Source organism: Vanessa tameamea, chromosome 18 (assembly GCF_037043105.1).
Source record: "Vanessa tameamea isolate UH-Manoa-2023 chromosome 18, ilVanTame1 primary haplotype, whole genome shotgun sequence".
Classification (NCBI taxonomy): Eukaryota; Metazoa; Arthropoda; class Insecta; order Lepidoptera; family Nymphalidae; genus Vanessa; species Vanessa tameamea.
Window position 1 is genome coordinate 3123408 of NC_087326.1, and position 12007 is coordinate 3135414.

General features: G+C 30.0%; 1 protein-coding gene across 1 annotated transcript in view; it reads left to right on the top strand.

Annotated features, from left to right (window-relative positions):
- Positions 1–2626: 2626 nt before the first annotated feature.
- Positions 2627–12007, top strand: part of LOC113400199 (uncharacterized) — a 29635-nt gene continuing 20254 nt past the window's right edge. Inside the window, exon 1 of the mRNA XM_026639684.2 lies at positions 2627–2976. Within this exon, the coding sequence (XP_026495469.1) occupies positions 2769–2976 (208 nt within the window). The 5' untranslated portion in view covers positions 2627–2768. The remainder of the gene's footprint in view (positions 2977–12007) is intronic.

The window sequence follows — 12007 nt, forward strand, 5'->3', positions numbered from 1 at the left end:
ATAATTTATTAAGTATAATTAGAAATATTTAATTAGAAAACAATGAAAACTAAAAATAAATTAAATTATACTTACAAAAATATTGTTATCTACTTTTTTTAACTAGAATTAATTATCGTTACCGAATTAATACTTAATAAAAAAAAAGGACTTGTCATAATATTTTGGTCCAATGTAATTCTTGCTCGGCACCACGTATGGTTTAATCTGGAACGAATAGTACAGTTCTTCTTTCTAGAGATACAATTAATGTGAAGTTCACCATAGATCTATTACGAAATATACATTACAATACATACCGGGCGTTAACAAGATATATAGAATTCAGAACTGCATTGTTATAAAGAAATCGTTGAAAGAATGATTTTTAAAAAGTGAACAATAGCTAATTACCAGGTTTACAGTCGAACATCAACCTAATCACACACATTGTCGCAATATAGCCACCTCAACGCATGTATACATATATCGTTCCATATGACTGCTCACACACAATGGACTTCCTATATGAACACACAAGTACACGGAGATGTGTAATTATTTTGAATGAGTGGACCTATTCTATGAATACTCGAATAACGACGTAGATCTCGATCATGAAATGTCAAAAAGTGATCAAGTATCATTGGTGCATATATTCATTCAATAATTTTTTTAGGAACTTATTTTATAGAATCTAAATAATGTATTAAAACTGAGTCGTGCGTATGAATGCTTTTTTTTCAGAATAGCTTTGTGCGTCGTTTTCTACATCGTGACTTATCATTTCGTTATGTATGATATTGTTAACACGTTGATATATTTTATCAATCTATAGGTCATCGGGTTCAGCTTAGGTCAATTTTCATTTTAATGTATATTTAGTATTATAGATATAAATTATTATTAATTAAAAAAAAAATCTGTATACAATTTTTAATAATAAACTGAATAATTACATTAATTTCTTGTTCTAATCATTATTAATGATAGAATTTATTCAAATTAACAGCATTTGTATTTAATTTGTAGTCATAACGTCATTCTACTACATAGCGTATATTGTTGGTTATTTCCAACGCCCTATCATGCCCTTTAGCGAGAGGAGCAAGAATCCAGTTAGGCGACTAGTGATTAGTCTATAAATAATATTTATATTGAATCGTTTTAAATGTTTTACAATATAAAATTTTCGTTTAAACGCATAAAAATATTTTAATTAAGGTTCACTAAAATAAAAGTGCTCACAAGGCGCCATTTTATTATTACTTCACTTCCTGGCGCTTAAAACGTTCACTTGTTTCTGTTTTCTGTTGCTACCCTAGATTTGGCCCTTTTTCATCGCGCTTCGAATAACACATTTACGTGTGTGTAAGTTACTCAATAAACTTTAAAAAAAATACAGTTTATTCAAATAAGCCCTTACAGGTACTTAAAAACGTACATGAATACATATAAATACTACGAGACATGAAAAATTTAAAGCTATCATCATTTTGGAAAGTAGATTCTACCGAGAAGGACCGACAAAAAACTCAGTACTAAATCTTTTTCATTTAACAAAATGACGTGTAACAATTATACATAAGAAGAATTATTTTTAAACAAATAGCCTAAAAATACTGTACTTGGAGGAAAGCCTTTGTTCTAGCCCGTCTGGGTAGGTCTCATCCACCGCCATACAGCAATACTTAGTATTGTTGTGTTTGTAAGGTGAGTGAGCCAATGTAACTACTGGCACAAGGAACATAAGACCTTAGTTTCCAAGGTTAGTGATGTAGGGTTTGGTTAATATTTCTAAAAGTGCCAATGTTAATGGGTAGTGGTGACCACGTTCCATAAAATTTACGTAGCCAAAACTAAAAGATTTACAATGTGTTCGTTGACAATCGTACAGATTATTAATAATTGTGTAATGATAATTTAATTAAAAATGCATTTCCGAAATGTCATTTTCTGTTAGCAGTGTATCGATTAATCAATTTCAACCTTCTTATCAATTACTACATTTTGATAAATGACGTTAGATATAGAAATTTTCAGTTTTGATTCTAACTAGGAAGAAAGGAAAAGAGCCGAGATGGCCCAGTGGTTAGAACGCGTGCATCTTAACCGATGATTTCGGGTTCAAACCCAGGCAGGCACCACTGAATTTTCATGTGCTTAATTTGTGTTTATAATTCATCTCGTGCTCGGCGGTGAAGGAAAACATCGTGAGGAAACCTGCATGTATCTAATTTCAACGAAATTCTGCCACATGTGTATTCCACCAACCCGCATTGGAGCAGCGTGGTGGAATATGCTCCATACCTTCTCCTCAAACGGGAGAGGAGGCCTTAGCCCAGCAGTGGGAAATTTACAGGCTGATTATGTTATTATGATTATGTAGGAATTCTTACATGGATCAACTATATACAGTAGATCTATGTTCAATAATTTGCCTATAAATATGTTGATATTTATGTGCGTTTGTATCAAATAATTATAGCAAGGCTAGAAGACTCAAGTTATTTATAGGCACAAATAGTGTATCTGTAGATTAAATGAGCATTAACCCTCCATATCTTGATTCTAGGATTGCCCTTGAAAGGAACCTGTCTGATTTCAGGACGCAAGGTGTCGGATAAACAACCTTTCATATACCGAAGCAATGATCGCACGCGCAGCACAACAACATCGCTACTTGATGCGCGCGCACGCATGTCCAACAGCGCGAACGCGAAAACACTCCGGACCGCGAGATATGTGACTTCGAAATTTAAATTTTGACAGTTTTTATTTCAAACACAATGCGGTTTATAGTGTTGTGTTTTAGTGTTTGTGTATTGATAGTGGTGGGACAGGACATCGATGCGATGCGGAATATGCCCAAATATGACTCGAGATACGATTACCTAGATGTAGATGCATTATTTAATAGTAAAAGACTAGTGAGGAACTATGTGGACTGTTTGATTAACAGTCGCAGGTGCACACCTGAAGGAAAAGCCCTGAAAAGTAAGTTTTACATATTCACAATACATAAATAATAATAGCAAATATTTATACACTTACATATCGAGTAGAAACCAGAATTTATAAAATACCTAAAGAATAAAATTAAATAAAATGACAAAATTTAATTTTTTTTTTTCAAATTTAAATGGGAAGTATACCTAGTGTTCACTAGTGTATTACCAGTGCCCAAAAAAAAAATAGAATTTTCCAATTCCAAAATACTTGCGTAACCGTGTATACATACTAAATCGTTTATTATTACTAGTGGTCGCGCAGTGGTCGCGATCATCATCATTATTGGAAATTCCAGGATATTTCTTCCTATTTTTATGATAGAAAAAAAGAAGGTAGAGAAAAATGGACTAAACTATATTTAGTTTAGTCCATTTTTCTCTAGGTTATTACCAACTAGGTAATAACCTAGTTGTCATTTACCTATAATATATTTAGATGTTTCACTTTAGTTTTGAACTCATAACACATAAACTCAATTCAGAGAAATTTTGGCAGATAAAAATGAAGTGTTTCTCAAACTTAATCACTATATTTAAATAAATTGTCATTTAAATAAAAAGTGCTTGAGCACAATATAAGTTTACAAATATTTATAAATGACGAAGCTAGCTCAAGGAAATTAAATTAAAAAGTAAGTATCAGTGAGCATGAATAATATTTATTTACATGACCTTAAACTTGACCAATTTTCGATATTAGTTGACGGTGTTGTAGGAAAATGCTGTAATGATCAACGTAATTAATAAACACAGTTCGTTTTCATCAACCCTGTTCTTCCTATAAAAGGAAAAAGGTCATATATTGTACACATAGGAATATTAATTCATCAATATTTTAACGTTATAACATATTTAATAAAAAAAACTGAATTTTGTGTTGGCGGGAAAATTATATTTTAATGGAACGCGATCATACTTATACATACATACTTATGTATTTTAATATTTATTTTTAAATCAAAAATTAAAATGTTCCCATATCTAAAAAAGTTTAATTCATAATAAAATACAAAAGACAATTATTGTGGATAATTAAATACGATACACATGTACGTAGAATATAAATTTATTGTAAATATAAAAAAGACAAAATATATTAATAAACAATTACTTTACGTAAAAATTTAAAAACTGCTTTCACTGGTGACAAGATCGTTTGGAACATTGATGTCACGTTTCGGATTGTCATGATTCGTATATTTTATAATTTAAATACAATTTTACATTAATGTTTAATATAAATACAGTTTTGTGATGATTTTTATATAAACTTTAGTCTCATTAATTTGTTTTCTAATGTAACATTGATGGTATTTTAATTACAAAATAAATTATAATGTAACAAATTAAATAGATATCTTTGATGCTTTAAAATTAAGTAAGTCATTAAACTAAAGAGAGAGCTGAAATAATTGCCCTAAGTTACATTATATAATATCATAAATTGATAATATTTACAGTCCTACTGTAAATATTATCAATTTTATAGATACTTATTAATACTGAAAAATACAGCTTCAAGAACGGGTAGACCACTTATTTTCATGTTTAAATTGTATTTATAAATTATAAACTTGAAATATAACTCGTAATCGGTCGTAAGGGAAATCATCTTTAGGAAACCTGTATGTGTCGAATTCAAATCTTCCACATATATTCTCCAACCTACAACATATATACCATTGGTGCAGCGGTGTGGAATAAGCTGCAAACAATATCCTCTGAAAAAGGAGTGCGAGAGTGAGTCTTAACCCAGCAGTGGGTAATTTACTTTACCAGATAAAAAAATATGGATTGCTTTTCTTTCATGTCGTTTATAAATAATAATATTTGCGAAAAAATATTTTACAAATTTTGAATTCGTGTGATAAATGTTTTGATGTGCATTAGTGGATATCGTGTGATTTAATCGGCCAGGACCACTGAGATTTTACCTGCATATTTTTTTCTAATATATATATTTTATATAAAATATAAAATTCGTCTCATACTTGGCGGTCAAACGACACATTTTAATGAAACACGAGTCTCAAGATATCGGTCAGTGAATCACTGACCCACAGTGATGTAGCTTCGTGGTAACAAGCCACTATCTACCACTTTCCAATTTTATGAATTGAATTAATAAATAAAACAAACTAAATCTTAAGTACCTTCGTATAGTCTATTCCTTTCACAAAAGGTCAGATTTAAGTAGTCCACGCGATTTTCTAATAGCACTGTTATATTGTGTACTAACAGTTCTTAATTAATATATCTTTACTTATAATGCAACAACAAAACGCAATTTTTTGCAAATCCATATTGACTATAATCGACTATTCAAGCTCTCGACCAATGACATCGCGTCAATTTGATGTCAAATGTTATTTATTTGTGTTTTGTCCTATTGTGGTTGGAATGGACTATACAAACCTGCCTTTAAAGTGATATTTGAAATCATGTTGTGCTTACTGATATACCTTGTATTATGTTAACTGTTATATTATATTAGTAGCTAATTATTTTATTTTGAAAGTCAAGAAAACAGAACGTTTCTTTATAGCTCCAGATAAAATAAACGGGAATTCAAGCTTCATAATATTTGACCACAGATAGATAATACAACAATTGTAAATAAATATAGGCTTTGTAATTCAATTAATTCTTCAAGGTTATGTTAGCATATGTTTTTCTAAAAATAATCCAATATGTTTCTATTACTTAAATCAAGTTTATATAAAATAAAATAAAAAACGAATGCTATATAATTTATACAAATTGTAATCAAATGTTTTTTCTTCTTTATATTATTCTTAAAATTTAATTAAGAAAGAAAAAAGAAAGAAGAAGTTTTGAATACATAAGCACAACGAATCTTGCGAACCAAATAAACTGAGGCATGGTAGTGATCCTATTATTTAGTTAAATTAATTTATTCTCAATTTTATTTTATATTTTCATATATTTAATCATATGTATACGTAAGTAAGCATTTGAGGCATAAGTTATCTCTAAGCATTAAATTTGTCCAAATAAAAAGTTAAATTCGCATTGTCTTTAAATAAAAAAATACTTTACCGATACAAAGAAAAATAATAAAATAAGATTTTTGTTAGCAGTGGTAGTGAAAACGATTTTTTTTTAATTATTTACTCAGAAAATATGGTATTGTATTTTGTCTTTGAAATGCGATATAATCATAAATTAAGTAAGTGAGAAATCAAATTCGCTGTTTTACATTATTTATGTTATGAAACAGTTCGAAATAATTTTATTATATAATTAAGCATTAAATTAGTCTAAAGTCACTATTTAATTGATTACGGGAATATGAACATATGACTTATCATATTATATATAAAAAGTAATATTGAAGGAAAATATTATATAATTTAATGTAAATTAACTTGCCTATTAAAACGATAAATTATATATATAAGAAATAATCGGTACGTTTTCCCGTCAATAAATTACCTACGACTAGGAAACAACTCCCTTTAAATAATAATAATTTTAATAAGTACATACATAAGGAACTATATATATATATATAGTTCCGAAAAAAAGATTGCAGGTTTTAATAATGCAATATTTGAACCCCCTCTTGCGTTTATCGATAAGTGGATGCGACTTTCACAAACATACGATTTCGCCAGAAACTAGTAACATTATAAGTGGACTGGAACATCTTATCTTGGTCACCAGCCAAAAGTACGATTTTATTAGATTCGGTTCCTTTCCTAACTATAGTTTTGATAATTTTAGAATACATTTTGTAAAATAAGAATTACTTTTCATATCAATCGATGTATAATAATAATATATAATAGATAATAATTAACAATAATATATAATTATTATTATTAATCCGTGGTCATTACATACAATAAAAGATCTTTCTAACAACTTGGTCCGCACTCTTGTGACCCAAATGTAATAGACCTTACTTAGCTCAAAGACTGAGTCTAGTACTTCAGAAACGTAAGTGTCCCAGCGACCCAGCGTCCTGGGTATATAATGCCAATATATACCTTAATTATATATATATATATATATATATATTACATATAATATTATAATATAATTATTATAAATATATATATAATTATTACATATATATAACATATAATAAATAGGGACAATTATTTATATTTTTTTTATTTTATCGTATTCTATTTAAAATTGGAAAATCTCAATGATAGAAATAAAAAAATAAAAAATGGATTGAGAAATGGTTTTACTGTATAATTTTATTATATAAGTACCAGTGTCAAGCCGTTTCACCCATTTTAAATTTAAACTAGTGACGTGCCAAGCGTGAATTTCACGTTTTTGTAATGAAATATGTTTTATCAATATATTGCTTATTCAAACCCATTTTAATCGTCTTTTTATATGATAACTTTTAATGTTAAGCTACAATTATATTTAATTTAATTTAATTATATATTTAACATAGAACTTGCTAATGCCTGGCACGCATGCAATGTCGCGTTATGTATATATTTTTTAAATAAGAAATTATCCGACACGCCACGCCATGCCCTTCTGGCATTTTAAGCAAATTCCTTTATATGTATATACAAGTTTACAGACTATTAATTCAATGGAATGAACAATGTGTTAACGCATAGAATAGATAAAAATAATATAATGTTATAGGATTTGATAATGCTAGTATTATATAGTTACTTATATATAAATGAAATTCTGCCACATGTGTAGCGTGGTGGAATATGCTCCAAACCTTCTCCTCAAAGTGAGAGGAGGTCTTAGCCCAGCAGTGGGAAATTTACAGGCTGTTACCGTGTGTTCGATTAATGTTCTAAATATAAGTATAAGGACATCATATCTATATTTATATATATGTATTTTAAGGTATGAAAAATAAATGTAATAATTAACAAACTTCAATGAAATAATAATAATTTCAATTAGTATATCGCCAGGGTAACTTATCGTCTTTATTCAGTGTGTCAAATCCAACCCACTAAAACTCTCCTTTCTTTAAATATTATAGTTATTGCAGCCAATGGCGCATATTACTTTTGACATTTCACGATCGGGCTTGTTCTTAGAGATTAGGAGCACGTTGGTACATTGTCACTTCGACAGTTCACGTTCGATTTAAGATTTATAGTTGCGTAATTATTAATTAGTATCATATAATATGAATAACTTAAACGATTGTGGTCATCGTTTGCTGGAATTATGTACATATAATAATTCCATTTTGTATAGGTCTCAAGGTACGTCAAAGCATCCAGTCGAGTCCAACTCCACAGCGGGCATCGGCAAAGGACTAGTCTGCTCCAACGGCCATCGGTCATACGTGACTATCCTACTAACACTTCAATCTGCTAATTTTGCAAGCTATGTCGGTAAATCTAGTTGTCCATATAATCTCATTCCTGACTCTACCCTTAAATATAGGTACAAAAAGCAGAGAAGGTAACGCATTTTTAAAAGCAAGTAAACAAAATATAGCATGGCAGCTCACTATAAATACACACATAATAAAAAATATATAATTAAAACTGATGTTAGCTTGTTATATAAACGATTTTCTTAATCAATTAAGGCGGAATAATAAGCACAGGCAACAATTAAAGTAGAAATAGGTACATTCGTTAGAGTTGATAAGAAATAATGTTGTAAAATAAGGTAATTATGATAAAAAATATATAATTACAAAGTGGAGAGAACGCTAATTATGGCAATTGCAACATTCCAGCATATACATACATAAGTAGTCTATTCCCGGCATAGTTACGGTTCCACTATACCTTTTTCCTCGTAGAAATGTCATAATGGAAAAATCATATTTAAAGTAAGTTATAATTTAAACCATATAACCTAAAATATTTTTGGCACATATTTCTAAAATTTTTACATATGTTATTTTTTTTAAATAGAACTAATCAGCATCAAGCTGATCTTGATGTCGGAGCCTAGAGGTAAATAGTGGCTTCGGCTGAATTTTATAAATCGAACGCAAAAGTTACTCTATAATCAAGTATTTACAAAGGAAAGACTAGACGGAAAAAAAATTACATGATATAATAAAAACCCGAGGTAATATTCAGTTTTTATGATATCTGGAAAATACATTAGCTAGATATATGTATCTGATAAAGTCTTATACAAAATAAAAAAACCATGAAAAAGGAAATTTTCTAATAACCTTTAAAGATTTGTTCTTTATAGTGTCACTCCTCTTAGAGCAGTCGTAATCATCATAGCATGATATTTTGCTTGAGCAGGTGTAGTTTGCTTCACGAGCATTCACCACATCTCTGCTTGCAGATTGTCTGGTACAATCATGCAAAGGACCGCCCACAGCAAGAAATTTAATTTGATCAGTCCATCGAATGGGCATTATTCCGTGCACTCGGCACTATTAACCCTATTGAAGATCTACTAGACAAATTCAAGCCCTCGAATTATTGGTCAAAAAACTTTTAATCTTACTCCGTAATACTTTTAATCTTACATTAATTAATGTTAATTGCTGTACGGATATATATATTTTTAATTAAGATAATTTTTAAGTTCCTAAGCATTTTTACTATAGACAGGTTTTCCAACATTTAAACTTTACTTAAAGCTTCAGGTAATAAATTTTGTCCGTCTCTTTAGACCTCTTTAGACCGTTCGTATATGACCACTTTACTCGCATACGCTACGCTCCATTACTTAGGAGTAGGTATGTAAACTTAATATGTAATTTCATATATTTTAAATTAAATAAAATAACAATTAAATAATAAAAAGCAAACGAGTTATATTATATACGTATTATATGTATATTAGCACTACTAACATACTAACATAGCCCACATTTAGGTCGTCGACTTAGACAAAGCTGGTAAGGATAGTTTGGTAGTAACAAAAAATCGTATTTTATTAAATTAACGTCGCAAATGGTTGAAAAACGTAAGATGATTAAACTTGACCTTAAAGCAGTGATAACATATCACTGCTAATAAATAATATTATATTTCAAGTAAGTATGTACATATTACTACTTTTTAAAATGTCCCAAGTAAGATATATCACTAAAAAAAATGCCACTTCTATCACGTGCTAGGCTTTATGATTATTTACAGTGCATTTTGATCTCTTAACCTATTAAAATGATGATGAATGATAGGCTTAATAAATATTTCAAACTATTCATCATTACTTTAGACGAAATTAACGTTAAATTACCAGCAATCCTCGGTTACAATACTTGAATTACCTCTACTGGAACACTCGACCTCTATTACTGAGTTGTAACCGGAGAAAAACTGTGGGTTTGGGTATAGGTAGGGATAACTGTACACTGTACACATGCCCTAGTTCACAATTAAATGAACTGGTAACAGTGCTAATGTTTAAATGTACCGTTGTAAGTATGACTACAATATGATAAGAGATGTTAATGTTTAACACAGATTTTAAATTCCATTATTGAACATGATTATTTTAAACGGAAATTATGTTTTGTTAAATTTGCCGTACTCTGCACATAATGAATACTGTCTACGGAATCATTTTGTCGTAATGCATACAATTTTGGCATGCGCTTTGGGTAAAACTCTCCAAAGGCACTCTAGACACTTTTCCTCATTTCGAACTCTCACTTAGGTGAAGGGAGAGAAGTCTCATCTTCGTCTGCCTTTCTCTAGATTGTTTAAAAAGAGCATGAGCCTCGAGGGCCGAGACATAAAGTCATCTCAGACAAATTGGTTCGGACCTCTACTATGCCTATCTCTCCTGTAGAAAGAGATAAGGAATTCCCTGACTAGTCTGCCCTACATATCGGAGAAATGTCAGGTATGACCCCGTGGAAATACCGCTACGGCCGGTAAGTACTCTGAAGAGTGCTTAAAATGCTTACCAGCCACGCCCAGGGTGTATCACGAAGAGGTCGCTGGCCTGCACCACATTCTATCTACTAGACCATATTGGATGGACTAACTGTACTGTATTGTATAAGTAATACACAGAAAAAATCGGAACAGAGACGAATAACTTACATATTTAAACAATCAACAAATTTGTGTCAAATGACTATACATATAAGATTGTCAACTTGTAAGGTCATTGAACAGTAAGATGACCTTTTTCGATCTTGATCGAACAATTAACACGAATTCCACACAAAAAGGTAGGTACGTGGACAGATAGCACTACCTGCGTACATTAATCTGTTCCGGTCGACTAACAGTTAACCCTTTTAAAGCACACACAATTGTTTACGATGAGAGAAAAAAAATTAAAGCGCAAGGAAACAAAAGGTAGGCAACTACACATCACATCTATGTGTAATGTTTCAAAATGGAACTTTTTTTTAACTGTAAACATTAATTTCAGTCACAAGTACACGCTATTTTTTTTAATAGTTTAGGGATATGTTAGTGATAATATTTAACAGAAAAAAGGTTGAATATGAATATGTTTAAATTTCATTAAATATGGCAGGAAATAAAGCTAATATGAAAAGATTGGTGATGCGCAAATGATTCAGATTACTAAGAAAGTACAAATATATAAGCGGCGTATCAGTCATAGGCGTGTGTGGAATACTTATTTGCGACCTTGCGCTAACTATGTCATCTAGCGGGTCCCACCACAGAACAGACTGTCACAAAATATGGCATCGAGCTTATTTACAATAAAAAGTACAAATTCCCATATTTATAATTAAAATGTGTTTAGTAAATTTAATACATCTTAAAAATATACAATACATGTTAGAAATATTGTTTAAGGTAAATATATTTGCGAAAAAAGTACTAAAAATTAAAAGGTTCTATGTTAATATTTCTCAGAAGCATAATTTTCTCGACAAGGCTGTAGGAGCTTTTACTTTTGCTTGAGGTTATAAATATATTTATATAGGAAAATATTTTGTGTCATAAGATACCATTGCATTTTTTATAACTTTGACCTTCATAATTAATATGAATTTTTAATCTTATATTTTTTTGTTAACATTAAAAAACAAACCGAACCAAAATTTTGTAGCGCTTTAATATGGAGAGTTA